This window comes from Sprattus sprattus, assembly GCF_963457725.1.
Source record: "Sprattus sprattus genome assembly, chromosome: 1".
In the NCBI taxonomy this organism is placed as follows: Eukaryota; Metazoa; Chordata; class Actinopteri; order Clupeiformes; family Clupeidae; genus Sprattus; species Sprattus sprattus.
In genome coordinates, this window is record NC_137920.1 from 40,639,484 (window position 1) to 40,657,633 (window position 18,150).

The following is an 18,150-nucleotide window of genomic DNA, read 5'->3' on the forward strand; positions in this document are numbered from 1 at the left end:
CCCACTTTAACCCTTATGGTGCGATGTGATAGAAAATCTAAAATGTAATTATACATATTCCCATTAATTCCAATGCTCTCCAATTTAATCAATAATCCTTCTCTCCACATGGTGTCATAGGCTTTCTCAATGTCCAAGAACACTGCAACCATAATTTCTTTCATGACTATAGATTTCTCAATTTCATTACTTAATTTAACCAAGGCATCAGTTGTAGATTTATTTTTCCTAAATCCTGTCTGATAATCTCTGATTAGATGCTTATTTTCAAGATAGTAATTTAACCGTGCTACAACCATTTTTTCCATTAGTTTTCCTAAATGTGAAGTTAGAGCTATAGGCCTATAATTTTCAGGATTACTTGGATCCTTACCTGGTTTAGGAAAAGGAAGAATTGTTGCTGTTTTCCATGCCTTTGGTAATTTGCCTTCAGTCCAGACTTTATTAAACAAAAATAAAACATTTTCCAATACTTTATCTGGAAGTTGTCTTAGCATAGCATAGCAAAGATTATCACTTCCTGGAGAAGAGTATCCAGTGTTATTCAGAGCCATTTTGAGTTCTGACATATTAAATTCCACATCCAAGGCAGACATATTTTCTTCCCTCATTTTCAGAATGTCCTTGTTTACTTTCAGTATTTCTTCTTTTCTTTTCTTGAATCTATCGTCCAAATGATTGCCTTTATGAATATTTGCAAGAGTTTTACCAAGTAACCTGGCTTTCTCAGAATCTAAAATGGTTTTATTTCCTCCTTCAATTAAAATGGGAATATGTAAAGACTTGTGTTTACCAATCATCTTTTTAATCATCATCCAAACCTTATTTAGTGTAGTTTCCCTTCCTATCGTTGAGCAGAATTGTCTCCGGGATTCTCTTTTTGTCTCTTTTATAACCCTCCTAGCTGTGGTCCTTTTCTTTTGGTATTCAATCAAATTACCTGTTGTCAATGTTCTGCGTAAGTTCTTAAAGGCTCTGTTTCGTTCCTTAATAGCCTTTTTGCAATCCCCATTCCACCATGGAACATTCCACTCTGAGCTCGACAGGTAATGACTGGTATAATCGATTATGCGAATATCCAAGTATGCCTTTCCGCCACATTCAATGACCACTGCTCTCAATGCACACAAATAAAGCCATCAGGCTCAAACCCAGGTCCTCAAGACGCAGGTAATATAATATCTTATCAGAGGTCATACACTGTATCAATGACATGTTCGACATTACATGTCCACTGCACGATGTTTTACAACAGCTGAATTTTAAGAACTACACAGTAGTTTAATTCGATTATTTGACGCTGAGTTAGCTGACAACCATATTTACCTAGCATAGCTATGCTAGTTAGCTTGTTGGCAAGTCCTGCCGATCCTGGTCTAGTTTAAAGGTTGTGCATTATATTGGGATTACGAAACGCAGTAAACGCATCTTGAGTTGACAGGTAAATTGGTGTCCACTTCTGTGTGTTCATGGTTCCTTGATCTAATCCAGATGGTGTTATACGCCGCTCACCCGCTATGTTTTTGGTAACGTTGGGTATACTCACTCACTATACTCACGTTCATTTTCAAGATGTGCTCTCCTAGCCGTTTTAAACGAAACAATTTTAGGCTCCTTTGTTTATGGTACTAACCTATTTAATGTTTGAGACAATATAAGTGAAATGGCAGTCCGAAATAATCATCCCATCTATCCATGGGTTAGCCATGCTGTTTCAGACCGAAACTTTTCAAAACTTCCGTTTCAAAGAGGGTAAACTTCCTCTAGTGTTGGCGCTTGAAAATCAGGTTGTATGCATGCAGACACGTCAGGCTTGTTGTGACTGCTGGCCGTGTCGGTTAATGATTCAAATCAATGTATGTTAATCTAGATTATTACTTTAAAATTGACGTTACATTCCTTAGTTAGATATCGCTTTCGAAAGTAGAATTGTTTGTGCTGCTAGAGGCTGCCAGAACAATGGCCAGGCACTGAGGTCCTGGTTAGGTCAAGTGTGCTTTGAACATCGACCCAATCTAAAGGCAGAATGCTCTTGTCCTCCTTTGTATGACTTTCATGAATTGCCTAAAGACACCGTGGACAGACAAATGTGGTTGAAGGCTCTGCATTTGAAGGGAGGGCTTCAAAATTGCTTTGTGTGTTCGGTACATTTTGCCGACAAGAGACCCACGGATACTCATCCTTATCCAGAGTTTTACTTGGGAATATAGAAGAAGCAGTTTACGAACCCAGCAAAAGAAACAGGGAATTTGTCGGCGAAACCAGAAGCTAGCGCTGTAAAAACTACTGCCAAAAGTAAAGGTCCAACTGAATGATAAAAATACTATTGATCGTAACCACTGCTGAATTGTTGTCAAATGATCTCAGGTCCGACGTCGAGTCTGTTATCTGTTTACTAATACACTACAATGTGATGGGAGGCATTTATTTATATAACTGCAACTTTTTATTTTATTTTATTTTTGATAAACTCGGTGTCCACATTTGTAAGCTCATGTCAGCTTGTGTCAGAGAACTTGCTGTCACTGGCATGATCTATGCTAAGTCATCAAGCATCTGTGTAAAGAATTACATTCAATAAATACCTATCGAATAAAATGTTTTCTTCATTGTAGAGGGAAAAGACAGGGAACATAAAGAAGAGCGTGAATGTGCAAGGAAAACCCATGGAAACGCCGACACCCTCAACTGACTCAGGCTGTGAGGATAACTGATCATTTCAAATATTGGCTATGTTGGATGTTTGTTTTTTTTTTTCCAAATGTATAACTCTACCACCTCATACTTTTACTTAGTACAAATATACAGGTGAAGAACATATCATTGCCCAACCCTCATTGTAACTGAATTGCATTTGTATTCTGTGTGCTTGCACAGCTGTCCTGAGATTCGGCTCGTAACGATTCTTCTCTGCTGTCTTAGTGTCTGAGCTGCAGAAGTGCGAGCTGTGTGGCACCTGCTTTGAGACGCGGCGAGGTCTCTCCAGTCACGCACGATGCCACCTGCGGCAGCTTGGCGTGTCTGTGTCGGAGAGCAGCGGAGCGCCCATCGAGCTGCTCTACCGCCTGATCGAAGAGCGCGACGGCCAGCTGCCTAAACCCCCTCCAAAGGTCCACACTTCAAAGCGGCACAAGGGATTGCACGCGGTCAAGAGGGACGGCCAGGTCCAGGGGCCTGCGCTCAAGATCAAGATCTCCAACCTGGTCAGGAAGAAGTACAGCATCTTCTCGGCCACGGCCCGCAAGAGTTTCGCCGGCGCCCCCAGCCGCCTCTCTCTACCCTCAGTGTTCCCCGCCTCCCCTGCTGTGAAGAAGGCCGTTGTCTCCGCATCCTCTTCCTTTTCCCTCTCTCATCTGCTCGTCGAGGACTCAGGGCCGAGAGCTGAGAGGAGTCCTCCTGCCACTACTGCCCCCGCAGCCTCAGCCAAGCCCCTGTGGGCCCCTCAGGACACAGATGCCCCGCTCAACCTTAGTATGTCACATCTGTTAGCATGTTTCACTGTCCTTTTATTTTGAATATGTTTGAAGTATGTTCTAAACAGTAAGAAACAGTCAGAATGTAGTATGCATTCAAGACATCCCAAGAGGCTTGAATTAAAAATGTTTTTGAAAAAAAATGCTTTAAGCCATGTTATGTAATGTCATTTTAAAAGGCATGTTGTGAGGAATGTGCAATAGATGTTTTCGATGTGTGATTATGGATAGTGGCGTTGGAGTGCTAACTGACCTCTGTACCCCTGCAGTGAACGTGGACCCCTCTGGGCGGGATGACGTGCATGTCTGCGAGCTGTGTGGCGCCTGGTTTGAGACACGGAAAGGCCTCTCCAGCCACGCCCGTGCCCATCTTCGCACCTTCGGCATCGATAGCATGGAAGCCAAAGGCGCCCCTATCGACGCCCTCCACCAGTTCATGCTCAGCAAAGGTCTCAAGCCTGGCAGTGCCAACATGCAGTCGGGTGACGGAAGAGAGGCGGACCTGACCCCAACTGCCTCTGTTAAACGGTCAGCTCAGCCGTCCCCATCTCCCAAAGCAGTGTCTAAAGGCCTTTCCTTACCCCAACCGCCTGTCAAACGCTTCAAAACCTCCTCCTTCTCCTCGGAAGGGCTGCACTCACAGGAGTCTCCACTAAAGGATGACGAGTCTGCAAAAAGTGGTGAGTTGACTTTTAGGCATCTCAAAGAAGGAGGTGTGTCTAAAGGAGGGGGGGGGGGGTGGGGGGGGGGGGGGGGGTTCTACATATCACGGTTTTATACAGCCTGCACATGGACCCTCATATCACTGACAGGGTTTATTTAAGGCAGGTCTGAACAATCATAGACTTTCTGGTTAATTATGTGCCTCCTAATTAAAAAATATATATGATTCCATTGGTGCACGAATGAGTACATCATCTTGTGCAGGGGAGGTCAGTTTAGTAGGCAGTCCTTCAGGCCCTTGTATTTCACTGCTAAAAGAATGTGCCCATATGCGTCACAGACCACTTCCAAATGTGTACTACTTTAGTGTCTTCCTATCTCCTAAGGTAGAAAATGGCTCCAGTAACTGTTTGGTGATTATAGATGGATAGATAGATACATTTTTATTAATCCTGTGAGGGAAATTCAATTGTCATTGTTGTTGTTGTTGTTTTGTAATGATCAGTGCTGTGACAGTCATGCTCTCTGCTGTTCTGCCCAGATGGCGAGCTGGCATCGCGGGACATCGTGTGTGAGTTTTGCGGGGAGCTGTTCATGCGCAGCCAGAGCCTCTCCAGCCACGCCCGCTCCCACCTGCGCCAGCTGGGCATCACCGAGTGGACGGTGCAGGGCTCGCCCATGGCCACGCTGCGGGAGGTGATGGCCCAGCGCGGCGTCACCAGCATCCTCAAGCTCCCCTCCAGCACGTCCTCGCAGACCATGCCGGCACGCAGTCCGCTCAAGATCCCTCCTCCTCCTCCAAGCCCCCTCAGGTCCCCGGGTCTTGCTCTGGCTCTGGCTCCAGGCCACGCCACGCTGCTCCACAAGCTGCCCAAGGCCCGCAAGGGCTCCCGCTTCGTGAACAAACCCAAGGACGAGCCCATGGAGGTGGACGTGAGTGAGGTGTTCGTCTTACCTGGGCCTTCCAGGAGCGAGACTTTCCAGTCCCCTGTCAGGAGCGAATCCAGCTCTGCCAACACTCCAGTTAAAGGTAAGATTTATTATTAGTCATTTATGCTGCAGTCTTTTTCATTTCTTCACTCTGAAGAAGACTGAGATGAGAGACCAGACTAGACAGAAAAATAGATATCAGCAGTTCTGTAGACATTAAGTTGATCTATGTTTAATAATATACCTCTGCATTCACGGAATGCCGTGACGCTTTACATTGCTCCCTTCCCTGTGCAGCTCCCAAATCAGAGCAGGATGTAAACCAACCGGTCGAGTGTGACTACTGCAATGAGACGTTTGACAGCCGCAAAGCCCTGTCCTGCCACGCCCGTGCCCACCTGCGGCACCTTGGGGTGCGCTGGCCTGCCCAGGCCTCACCCATTGATGCCCTCCACAAGCTGATGCAGCGCGAGGGCACCTCCCGCTCCTCCGAGGTCAAGCTGGAGCCCAGCGCCTGGAGAAGGCAGAGCTCCTCGCCCGGAGCCTCCACACCTGCCCCAGGAGCCCTCACACCAGCACCAGGAGAACCCACTGCCAAAGGGGGGAAGGCATCCTCTGAAGGTAGGCTGAGGAGAAACTCAAACACTTTAAAGTGGAAACCTTTTGTAATGATACTTCAGTGCTGTTGAATTTACTTCATACTGTACATTGGGAATGCGTCGTATGCTTATAAAGGTCTGTTTTGAGTCTAACGATATTATGCTATGAACTTCTTGAACGTGAAGGGAAAACATGCTCTTGTTTTCTGACAGCAAATCAAATGTCTCCTTCACCTGTTCTCATGTGGTCTCTCTCTCCATCTCTCTCTAACCCCCGCCATTCCATCCTTATGTTGCTGGTCATTCAGCCTTTGACGCCACGTGTGAGCTCTGTGGCTTTGACTTTGAGAACCGCAAGGCCCTGGCCAGCCACGCTCGTGCCCACCTCCGGCAGCAGGGCGTGGAGTGGCGCACCAACGGCTCGCCCATCGAGACGCTCAGCGCCTGGATGCAGAAGGAGCCTGGCAAGGTGGCGGAACTGCACAAGCGCTACCTGATGGGAGACCTGCCCCATGTTAAGAGGGTAAGGCCTGCATGAGTGCGACCTGATGGGAGAACTGCCCCATGTTAAGAGGGTAAGGCCTGCATGAGTGCTAGCTGATGGGAGAACTGCCCCATGTTAAGAGGGTAAGGCCTGCATGAGTGCTAGCTGATGGGAGAACTGCCCCATGTTAAGAGGGTAAGGCCTGCACAAGCGCTACCTGATGGGAGAACTGCCCCATGTTAAGAGGGTAAGGTCTGCACAAGCGCTACCTGATGGGAGAACTGCCCCATGTTAAGAGGGTAAGGCCTGCATGAGTGCGACCTGATGGGAGACCTGCCCCATGTTAAGAGGGTAAGGTCTGCACAAGCGCTACCTGATGGGAGAACTGCCCCATGTTAAGAGGGTAAGGTCTGCACAAGCGCTACCTGATGGGAGAACTGCCCCATGTTAAGAGGGTAAGGCCTGCATGAGTGCGACCTGATGGGAGAACTGCCCCATGTTAAGAGGGTAAGGTCTGCACAAGTGCTACCTGATGGGAGAACTGCCCCATGTTAAGAGGGTAAGGCCTGCATGAGTGCTACCTGATGGGAGAACTGCCCCATGTTAAGAGGGTAAGGCCTGCATGAGTGCGACCTGATGGGAGAACTGCCCCATGTTAAGAGGGTAAGGCCTGCACAAGCGCTACCTGATGGGAGAACTGCCCCATGTTAAGAGGGTAAGGCCTGCACAAGCGCTACCTGATGGGAGAACTGCCCCATGTTAAGAGGGTAAGGCCTGCATGAGTGCGACCTGATGGGAGAACTGCCCCATGTTAAGAGGGTAAGGCCTGCACAAGCGCTACCTGATGGGAGAACTGCCCCATGTTAAGAGGGTAAGGCCTGCATGAGTGCGACCTGATGGGAGAACTGCCCCATGTTAAGAGGGTAAGGCCTGCATGAGTGCTAGCTGATGGGAGAACTGCCCCATGTTAAGAGGGTAAGGCCTGCATGAGTGCTAGCTGATGGGAGAACTGCCCCATGTTAAGAGGGTAAGGCCTGCACAAGCGCTACCTGATGGGAGAACTGCCCCATGTTAAGAGGGTAAGGTCTGCACAAGCGCTACCTGATGGGAGAACTGCCCCATGTTAAGAGGGTAAGGCCTGCATGAGTGCGACCTGATGGGAGACCTGCCCCATGTTAAGAGGGTAAGGTCTGCACAAGCGCTACCTGATGGGAGAACTGCCCCATGTTAAGAGGGTAAGGTCTGCACAAGCGCTACCTGATGGGAGAACTGCCCCATGTTAAGAGGGTAAGGCCTGCATGAGTGCGACCTGATGGGAGAACTGCCCCATGTTAAGAGGGTAAGGTCTGCACAAGTGCTACCTGATGGGAGAACTGCCCCATGTTAAGAGGGTAAGGCCTGCATGAGTGCTACCTGATGGGAGAACTGCCCCATGTTAAGAGGGTAAGGCCTGCATGAGTGCGACCTGATGGGAGAACTGCCCCATGTTAAGAGGGTAAGGCCTGCACAAGCGCTACCTGATGGGAGAACTGCCCCATGTTAAGAGGGTAAGGCCTGCACAAGCGCTACCTGATGGGAGAACTGCCCCATGTTAAGAGGGTAAGGCCTGCATGAGTGCGACCTGATGGGAGAACTGCCCCATGTTAAGAGGGTAAGGCCTGCACAAGCGCTACCTGATGGGAGAACTGCCCCATGTTAAGAGGGTAAGGCCTGCATGAGTGCGACCTGATGGGAGAACTGCCCCATGTTAAGAGGGTAAGGCCTGCATGAGTGCGACCTGATGGGAGACCTGCCCCATGTTAAGAGGGTAAGGCCTGCATGAGTGCTAGCTGATGGTAGAACTGCCCCATGTTAAGAGGGTAAGGCCTGCATGCAGCCCTGTGAAGCACTAGAGCTGGAGCGTTGGGAGAGAGTTTGGGTAATGGGTTTGGTGAAAGCCTAGTAGTTTTTCACACTATCATTTAAGGGGGGTCAATATGTGGTTTGAAAAGTAAAATGGGTGTCCATTTACCTGCTTATATGTGATCACTGTTTTGCATGTGTACCTTTGTGCAAGTGACACTTTCTTTGGCTGCTTTGTGGGCGACATGTAAGATATGCTCTTCTGTGCCTTTGTAAAATTACCTAGAGCCACTGGTCCAATTGGTGGAAATTCTGTTCCACATCTAGTTCAGTCAGGCTAAGAATAGCAGGTAAACTTCTTGATATTTAGGTCCCAAACCTAGCAGTTCAGTGTCTGTTAGCCAGCTGTTCCATGCTGATGGTTGACTCTGGCCTCTCCACAGAGGAGCACGTCCTCCCCCTCCCTCTCCAGTGACTCCGAGATGCTTCACGGCAGCAGCCACAGGTCCTCGTCTTCACTCAGGTCCTCTCTGGGGCTGTTACACGGCTCGCGGGCCTCTGGGCTGGGTGCCTCCGGAGGTAAAGGAGGCAAGAACCACGGCAACCAGGGGTCCACACAGGACAACGGACGACTGCCTAGAGGTGAGTGGTGCGGACTCCCACGCAAACACTCATCCCCCCCGCCAACACTCATCCCCCCCGCCAACACTCATCCCCCCCGCCAACACTCATCCCCCCCGCCAACACTCACCCCCCACGCAAACACTCATCCCCCCCACCAACACTCACCCCCCACGCAAACACTCACCCCCCCCAAACACTCACCCCCCCAAACACTCACCCCCCCACCAACACTCACCCCCCCTCAAACACTCACCCCCCACGCAAACACTCATCCCCCCCACCAACACTCACCCCCCCCCCCCCCCAAACACTTTCCCCCCCGCCAACACTCACCCCCCACGCCAACACTCACCCCCCACGCCAACACTCACCCCCCACGCAAACACTCACCCCCCCCCCAAACACTTTCCCCCCCGCCAACACTCACCCCCCACGCCAACACTCACCCCCCACGCCAACACTCACCCCCCACGCCAACACTCACCCCCCACGCAAACACTCACCCCCCACGCAAACACTCACCCCCCACGCCAACACCCATCCCCCCACAAACACTCATCCCCAAGCAAACCCTCATCCAAAAAGACTCTTATCCACATGATTTTGTAATCGCTCAATCTTTATATTTGAATACTCCCTTGGGTCTCTCAAAATTCCCAGGAATCAGCAGCACTGTTCTAGAACTATTCTGGGAGAGGAACACCTGTTATTGTACTCTGATGCAATCAGTCTGTTATTGTTGTTGAAAACAACTGAAGGAGCCTTTTCTGCTTTTTGTCCATGTAAACGGCCTACAAAGTTACAAGCCCAGAGTACACGCCAGAGGGAGTTTCACTGAAACCACTTCTCTCAGCTGCCTGAAATGCCTTAGTTGGAATTCCAGCACTTTCCATTTGTTTCAAGATGACACAATCTCGTAACACAAGCCTTATTGCCCATCTAGCTGAGCAATCAGAGAACACTGGGCTCATCGGGAGAGGGACACATGATCTCCAACAGAGCATTTCAGACAGAGGGTGAAGAGAGATGAATCAGATTTTTTGGAACATTGAAGCATGTAAATCTATTCTAGTTGACCCCAAAAATAAAATGATGAACATTGAGAATGAGCACAATAGGTCCTCTTTTTAATAAAAATTTCCATTTACATGTTTTGCATCAGTATATTTTCAAACACTGTCCATGTCCCAGTCTGTCATCTCACATGAGGCTTTGGCTCATAACTCAGATCCTCCAGGATTTCGCGATGTCGCGATCGCGCCAATTCACGCGAATTCAATGATTACCCGCGAGTTCAGCGCGAAGTAGAAATTTTAACACATCACCGCAACTTTCCCGCAAATTTGACAAATCATTGTCGTCTCCCACAACTTTCTCCTGCCCTGTAGACACGGTGCAAACACTAGCAGAGTTCTAATCTGTTGTAAACCTGGCTACTCCAGGCATGGAAATTAAACGCAGTTTTATGTGTAGGCTGAGATATGCATAACATTTTATTCAGTCTTACTTGTGGTCCTTTTGTAATTCCAACAGTTGCACTTCATTGTGGATAAGTAAATCCTATGTTCTGTTCCCCCTACGTGATTAGCATAACTAGCTATGTTTCTAGATAACTGTCTAACAGCTGTTGCCATTCCCACGAGATGAACATTTGAATGATGTCAAAGTAAAAGTCCTGTGTTCGTTTCCATAACAACAATACAAACAATATACATTTTCTGACCTAAATAAGCAGAGGGCAGAACAGCCTATTATGCTACATTTTTGTAGTACTGATAATCTTTTGTTTGGCATGTTGGTAAGGTTATTTAGAGCAGTGGTTCCCAACCTTTTTTCTCAGGGACCCATATTTTTACCATTGTAAGCTTTGGTGACCCAACCCCCCCGCCCCCGCCCCCGGAAAAAAACGCTTAGGCCTACATCCTTCACATTTGCGCTTTATTAGGCTACATTTCAAGAATTCAACATAAAATGAACTTCAGTATTACACTGTCTGCTCAAATGACACAGACCAATAAGAAAAAACCTTGAAATTAGGCTTCCACATAAACTTCAGATAGGCTAATAGGCTATTTGTAAAAAAAACATGTTCTCAAAAATAATATAGGCCTTCTTCCATATGAGAGCAGCAATAACACAGAAAATGAGGAATAACTTAAAAAATAAAATTAAAATAAATAAAATTAAAATAATAGCACGTAAATTTCACTGTTTTCCTTCATCACTTACATTTAACTATTGTAAACACTTAGGCAGGCAACAACAAACTGAGTAGGCCTAATCATTTGTAAAATTACCAAAGTTTTAATTTCACTGTGTTTTTTTTTTTTTATCTCCTTGCCATTTGACTGTTTCAAACACAACTTAACCCAGGCAACAACGCATAAAATGAGGAACATATAATATTACCAGCTTTACCAGTATTCACAGTTTTTTTTGTTTTAAATCTCCTTTTCATTTGACTGTGCACAAACAGGCAACCTAGGCCAGGCAACCTTTTAATGAGAGCTCTGCCACTGTATTTCCTGAGCCAGTGATTCGATCTCTGGCTCGAGTTTGGTAACAGCCAAATGAAAGTCGCTGTGCACAGCCAGTCTGTTGCGTGCCTTTAGAAAAAACTCCTTCGGTTTTCCCACCGTATCCGGATGTTTTGTGGTCTGGTGTCGCTTTAACTTGCAGGGCTTCAAACTTTCGTTCGCTAGTTTGTCACGGCAAAATATACATTCAGCTCGAACTTTATCCATGGCTTCTATGAATCCATACTCTATAAAACTTTCTTGGTACCCCCTCTTTTTCTTTTTGACACATTCCTCCGCTCTCTCTCCTACCTGTGGCGTAGCCATCTTTCCCTCACTCAGTAAGTCGCTAGGTAACAGCGCATGCACGAGAGAGAGTCACATGATACGCTCGGTTTCCTGCGAAAACTCATTTTAGTTTATCATTTTATTCCAAAATTTGTCTTCGTTCAAAAACAGAATAAAGGCTAAATGTAGCACTTACATTTGGTTACTTCTATGCATATATTAAATGCTTTGCCATTTATTCAACATGGTCTATATCATGGTAGGCTATTAAAATTAAACCCCACAAAATCAAGAGGGCCTCGCGACCCCCCGTGGATCTTTGGCGACCCATAGGTTGGGAACCACTGATTTAGAGGACCATTCTCAATGGTTTGGTTCTTTAGAGAATGTTTGTTTATATATTATTTATTTTTCAACAAATAACTCAATTATAATTACAAAGAGGGAAATAAGCAACTTTTTTTGTCGCAACTTTCACTTGATCCCGCAATTTTATCGCAACAAACACCTTAAAACACAGCAATTTCCACCGCAACCTTTGTTGTCGCAACTTTCACTGGATCCTGCAATTTTATCGCAACAAACACCTTAAAACACAGCAATTTCCACCGCAACTTTTTGGAAAATCCCCCGCGAAATCAGTAAATTTAGGCCGCAACTATCACAAAAAAAGGCCCGCGAAATCCTGGGGGGACTGATAACTGAACATTCAGCCTATTTTGAAGTAAAAACAGAGATCGTGTAATGGGACACTATGAACTTTGGTCCATACATCACCCAGCCCTACTGTTTGAGAGCTATACGTGTGTGAGACGGACCACCCACAACAGTTTGATTCCCATTTCAGGGAGTGAGCGTCGCCCTCCAAAGCACCAATCCCACACGGAGAGCAGAGCCCGTGAGTCCAGCGAGCCCAAACCCTCTCGCTCCGGAAACATCCCCTCGCTGGTGCCGAGGCCGCCGGAGACTCCACTGGTCAAACAGTTTGGGAAGGTCTACTCTCTCAAGTGCAGGTAGGCCTCAATCCTGAGCCCACTCTACCACATGATTTAATGGGCTTCTGTTTACCTTTAAATGATACTTAATCAAAGGTAAGGTTCCAATGGTACGTGCCCCTTTTGAGGGGTAATATTGTTTGTTTGTTCATTGAAATTGTCTCATTTTACTGCATTAGAGTGGATATTACCTCACATTCCTCCATAGGGGTCTGTGAGAGGAAGGGGCATTTATGTGGTCACATTGCCCTTAGTAAACCAGCTAGCATCCACTCAGTCACCTGTCTGAATACATAGGATTCTTTTGTGCATTACTTCATGTTCTCGGCACAGGTAGTAGATCAAAGTTCTATGTTTGTGGTTCCTCCAGGTTCTGTGAGAAGGAGTTCCACGGACCGCTGTCTGTGCAGGAGGACTGGGTGAGGCACCTCCAGGAGCACATCCTCAACCTCAAGAAGGAGAGCTCCGCCACGTCCCCGCCCAGCCCCCTCCCTCAGCCCACGTCCCCCATCCTGCTCACGCTGCAGCCTGTCTGATGTCCCGACACACACACACACACACACACGCATGCATGCACACACACACACGCACTCCGGCAGCTGTGGGACACCTCCCTGTGTTCATATGCAGACACATTGATCCACTTGAAAAACATTGGATGATTTTATTCACATGAACTTCTTTATATGGTGCGATGGCAGCTGGTGAAAGTGGCTGATATGCACTGCAGGGCTCATACGAACACGTACCTCTGACGTCCACTGTTCTAACACATGACTGCAGGGCTCATACGAACACGTACATACGTACCTCTGACGTCCACTGTTCTAACACATGACTGCAGGGCTCATACGAACACGTACATACGTACCTCTGACGTCCACTGTTAGAACACATGACTGGCACGTCGTGTTGGGTCTTAATTGTCACTGACGTGTCCTCATGCTCTTATTTCGTGCAAAGCTGACCGCGGCTGCTGTGTCATACTGCCCTGTGCCTTGTGCTGACTACATACCCAAGTCAGGCCAGGTACCAGCAGTGGAGAGCTGAGGGTGAACATCCTTTACCTCTGAGACTCCGTAGTGAAGGGAGCTAGTTTGACCAGGAAGAGAGCCATGATCAGGTCTTTAATACTACACACTCTCAGGTGCGGCCCCTGAAGAGAGCCATGATCAGGTATTTTATACTACACACTCTCAGGTGCGGCCCCTGTCTGTGTTTATGTGTGCCTGCTTCTCAACGAAGTCATGGAAATTGCAGAGCAGGCTTGTTTCCTCCCCCTTTTTTAATTATGAGTGTGATTTCCCTGTGATTGTTCCATTGGCTCGTTTAATAAGAACTGTTCCTTTCCTCTATAGTTAGCATTGATCAGGCAGTGATTATGCCATCAATGGCTTTTAACAGATCAGGAAGAACTCAGGTTGCCCAGTTTTCAAGTGGCCTCGCCTCAACCTTTCTACATGTTGTGATTGACTTTGTTATGATGTTTCAAGAGGTTTTAAAGTGTTGAAATGATGGAGTTGACCGTATACACTGATTTACATTTTTTACTTGCTTGAGTATGATCATGGGTATTCACAGCTAATGATTTTTAATGAATGAGCTGAATTTATGAACTAGCTGAGTGTGTGTCTGTTTGACCTGCTGTGTCTTAAATCCTTAAAGCACTACTGTAAACTGTAAATCGTCATTCATTAAATTTGGTAGGTTTTTCAGAACATTTGTAAATGCTGCCCATTGTTTTTGTCTTCTTTAAGTCTTCTAAGGTTAAAAGGTTTAAAGGTGCATTATGGATCAATAGCTATTCGCTAAAGGTATGCTAGCAGCTAAAACTAACGAAATCTCTTGAAATGAGCTGACTTTGACATTATGACAAACTAGTTACTCAACGACTGTCCTTACACAGTCAAACATCAAGCAAGTGCAACACAAGACTAAGCAAGACGGCAAATAAGCTACTTACTAGATCGGCAGAAGGTAAACAAGTCAGGTCGGGGCTGCGGCAGGCAAAACTACAGAACGCGGTTATATGCCTATCGACCCTGTTATGCCAATGGCACGGACGCGATTCTCCATATTAAAAGTCATTGTAGTGCCCCAATTTTTTTGAAGCTGTTATTTTAAGGTTAAACTGCTTATCCTTACCCTAATCCTGAATCATAATTGTTGCATAATGCACCTTTAAACTTAAATCCCGTACATGTTTTGCAGGGTTTGCAGCAGTACCAAGAGTCCCCACATGGGGGTAGAGAAGTTTTACAAACACACACCACCGTAGGGTTTTCCTATCTCATGATTCACTGTTTACAAATGTCCAAACCTCTGTGAACTGGTGCAGAGTGGTTTTGAAAGGGCCACCATCCTCTACAGAAAGTAACCCAGTGAGTGTTCATTGTTGCTGTTAATTTGCATTTGCTATAATGGTCATTCAGAAACACATACACTTGTAATGTACAAATCAATCCTGCAGAATTATAATTAGAGGAACACCAGTTTTAGATTGGATATGTAACCATTGTGTGTATAATTTGTGGGTGTGATCTGTTACCAAGTTCTTGCCATTGTGGCTGTGAGGTGCAAAATCTGGATTTAGCTAAAAATGATTAGATTTGTTTTCATCATAGTCTGCTAGAAAACCAGTCCAGCACTCGTCCCAAAAATAAAATGCAAACTTCTTAAAACATGGTTTCAGTCAGTCACCGCAAGCTTTGTGAAATACATTTTTTTCAGGAGATTTTTAAAGGCGCACCCCTAAAAAAACTTGAAAAGTCTGGCCACTTGCGCTCAAGTAACACATTTTTATTTAAATCCCTCGTGTTGACGGACTGGTCAGTCTGAGAGGCGTTTGAGAGAGACACGGTGCAGAGAGAGCCAGCGGTTTGAGAGGCGGAGGAGCGGGCTGACTGCATAGCTCATCCACAGGGGCCAAGGATGGATGCTCTTCACTTCCCAGCACTCGCTCTTGAACCATCAATCTCCCCTGCTCGTAAATACAGCCCCCCCCCCCCCCCCCCCCCCCCTTCACACACACACACACACACACACATACACACACACACACAGTACCGGTTTCATTAGTGGAAAGCTTTGCTTTTAATTAAGCAGCTGCATTCTTAAACACGCCAGTGTGATCTACAGGCCTGTCTTGACTTCCGATGCTCAGGGTAAACTGTTTGTTTTGGATGAGAGAGAAAATGTAAAACTAAATAGAAGATTGTAGAACAGAAAGAGGAAAAGAAAAACATCCTTCAGCTTCCAGTGATTTAATTGCTGGAAAATAACTGATTTGAATTGCCTTAATTAACTGCTGGCTAATTCTTAAGTTCACCTCACTGTCAAATACCAGTGAAGGCTTGAATTCCACACATAGTCATATTTCTGACTATTTTCCATTCCCTTTTCACACTCACAAATGTGTTGATGACCAATGTAGCCTTTTTTATAATTTCAAATGTTTTTTTTTTAAATAATCTTTTAGTTCACCAAGCAGCAATAATAAAAAAAAAAGGTAATACATTTACAAGGGCATTGGTCATCAACACGTATGTGTAGCTATGCTAAATAGATGGAAAAACCGCAGAATCCAAACGTGTTAACTGACTGAATGGGCATATAATCCCACAAAGAGCTCCTGCGAGGGTGCTGTACGCTTGCCGTGCCGTGCCGTACCGTACCGCGTCTCCCTTTGCCATGAGGCAGTTTACGGAGAGAGATGGGATCCAGCGTGCCGTGTGCTGATGGCCAGGGCCTCCTGCGCTTCTGAGATACCCCTGAGATTGAACAACCCTCTATGCTTTGATGCTAACAATCTTCACGCTTCAGCCAAGGGATTAGTTTTGTGAGCCGACGATAATGCATTCATGGAACTGACTTTGAGAGGACTTTGATGAGTCTCATGTTCTCTGGAACGATGTTAAGGTGGGCCTTACTTGATTCTCATAGATATTGTTCACTCGCTTGGACCTGATGGTTCAGGACCTTTATGGCGATCAGTCGTTTGGTTTAAGTGCTTAGATGCCTAATAGTCATCAGGTTTCCACGCGTTTTTATTGTCTGATCATTAACTGTCCCTATGACACATTGGAATAATTAATAATTACATTTTCTTTTACATTATCTATTACATGAAACTTTGAAACATTTATTTAGATTTTATTTATCTGCATTTGTTCAACAAAATAAGTCTTTTGAGACAAACTGAGATTTAGTTACCACATCTAGCCATCCAGTTTACTTACAATGCTTCGGTGTGGAGAATTGATTTTAAGAGTATGTTCTTCGAGTATGTGAGAGTAGGTTCGTAGAGTATGTTAGATTATGTTGAAGTATGTTCTTAGAGTATGTTAGAGTATGTTCTTAGAGTGTGTTAGAGTATGTTCTTAGAGTGTGTTCTTAGAGTATGCTGGAGTATGTATGCTCTATGCATGTGGGGTGCAGCCCAGCCACTCCATGGAGTCTGTTTTAGGGTGATTAAGTGTGCAGCCTCCTCAGACTTCAGTTTACGGTTAAAGCTCCAGCAGAGGGATGGAAATTAATGACTGGTTCCACTGCCTCTGCGTTCAATCCACTGATCAATATACATTAATGTGACAAACATCCATTGGAACTGGTGTATTTATTGTGAACCTTATCCTAAGTACTTTGAGTTCTATTAAGAAGAATTACAGTCTGTCAGGCAAGTTACTGTAATTGGAAGATCACATCATAAAGATACAGGGGAAAACACAATTCATTTCAGGAAAAAAACATGGAACATCATAAATATTTCAGCCATGTTGATTAGAGTGTCTGTGTGAAAAACAACCAGGAAACGGCAAATCTGTAACCCGCATTTTTTCTCTCTTGGTGAAATCCAGTATGCAGTGTGCTATTCATTTTGCTTGACAGTACCTTCGGCATACATTAATGCTGCTGAGGGGTTTACCTGACCTGTTGTTCTCTCATGATCTATGGTTTACTGAGAAGACCCTTGAGGGAGCTCAGCATTCCATCAGCACAGTTATTATGTGTCAGGGCACGAGAAGCTGACGAGAAATGTTTGTGAAGATGTGGACGTTTGGGGAGGCCTCGTTCATATTGTTGTAGACTTCAGGACTATGGAGAAAAATGTTGGACCTTTTGTGAGACTTGAGTGAGCTGCTGTGGTCTGAAGTGGAGGCAGGCAGGCCAGCACGATCGCTTTCTAAGGATCCATTACTCCTCTCCCCTCTGGGCCAGCCCAGCACCATATTTCTGACTTTAGCCTTTAATCTGCAGTAGGAGATTTATGTATTTCCAAACTTGGCAGCTGGGAGACTTTTCTCACACGTCTTGTGGCCTTGCAATCAGCACTGTTCGAGCAGAGATTCCTTAGGGGACGTGGACTTCTGGCGGAGAAGAGAAGTCTGTATTTTTCCCCTACCCATCACATTGAACCTCACTTGACAGTACATTGTCAATTGTCTTTTATACTTTTTTTGAATATTTTTATTTTTTTTAAAGTTATGCTCATAAAAACATAGAGCAGATGATTTATTGACAGCCTAGAGAAGATTTTGGCGATACTTCCATAACTTGTGACAGTGTACCGTTACCAGATGCCGAGTGAAATCACCCCACTCAGATTGGGGAACTGGTTGGGCGCCAGGCTGATTCAGGCCTGCTGTGATGGTAGGAGGTCACTAGAGTACCCTCAGCAGCTCTGGTTGCCTGCCTGAATAACAGACTGCTGTATTTGGACCATGCCGTCAGATGATC

General features: G+C 45.9%; 1 protein-coding gene across 2 annotated transcripts; it reads left to right on the forward strand.

Annotated features, from left to right (window-relative positions):
- The first annotated feature begins 1,125 nt into the window (after window positions 1-1,125).
- On the forward strand, window positions 1,126-14,009 carry wiza (WIZ zinc finger a). 2 transcript variants are annotated; one of them, XM_080857041.1, is made up of 10 exons: window positions 1,126-1,170; window positions 2,616-2,700; window positions 2,923-3,471; window positions 3,743-4,153; window positions 4,678-5,166; window positions 5,364-5,687; window positions 5,974-6,188; window positions 8,435-8,633; window positions 12,267-12,432; window positions 12,785-14,009. In XM_080857041.1, exons 2-10 carry the CDS (start codon window positions 2,667-2,669, stop codon window positions 12,948-12,950), a joined length of 2,553 nt encoding a protein of 850 aa, XP_080713167.1. In that variant the 5' UTR covers window positions 1,126-1,170; window positions 2,616-2,666; the 3' UTR covers window positions 12,951-14,009. The 2 variants fall into 2 exon arrangements, with proteins under 2 accessions (XP_080713167.1, XP_080713168.1); XM_080857042.1 differs by lacking the exon at window positions 1,126-1,170 and having other exon boundaries at window positions 2,604-2,700.
- Window positions 14,010-18,150: the final 4,141 nt, after the last annotated feature.

Bases quoted from the DNA above. Each gene is read 5' to 3' on its own strand.
- wiza (XM_080857041.1), top strand. From the start codon at position 2,667: ATGGAAACGCCGACACCCTCAACTGACTCAGGCT. The intron at 2,701-2,922 runs GTGAGGATAACT...CTGCTGTCTTAG, and splicing joins ACCCTCAACTGACTCAGGCT to TGTCTGAGCTGCAGAAGTGC. The intron at 6,189-8,434 runs GTAAGGCCTGCA...GCCTCTCCACAG, and splicing joins ACCTGCCCCATGTTAAGAGG to AGGAGCACGTCCTCCCCCTC.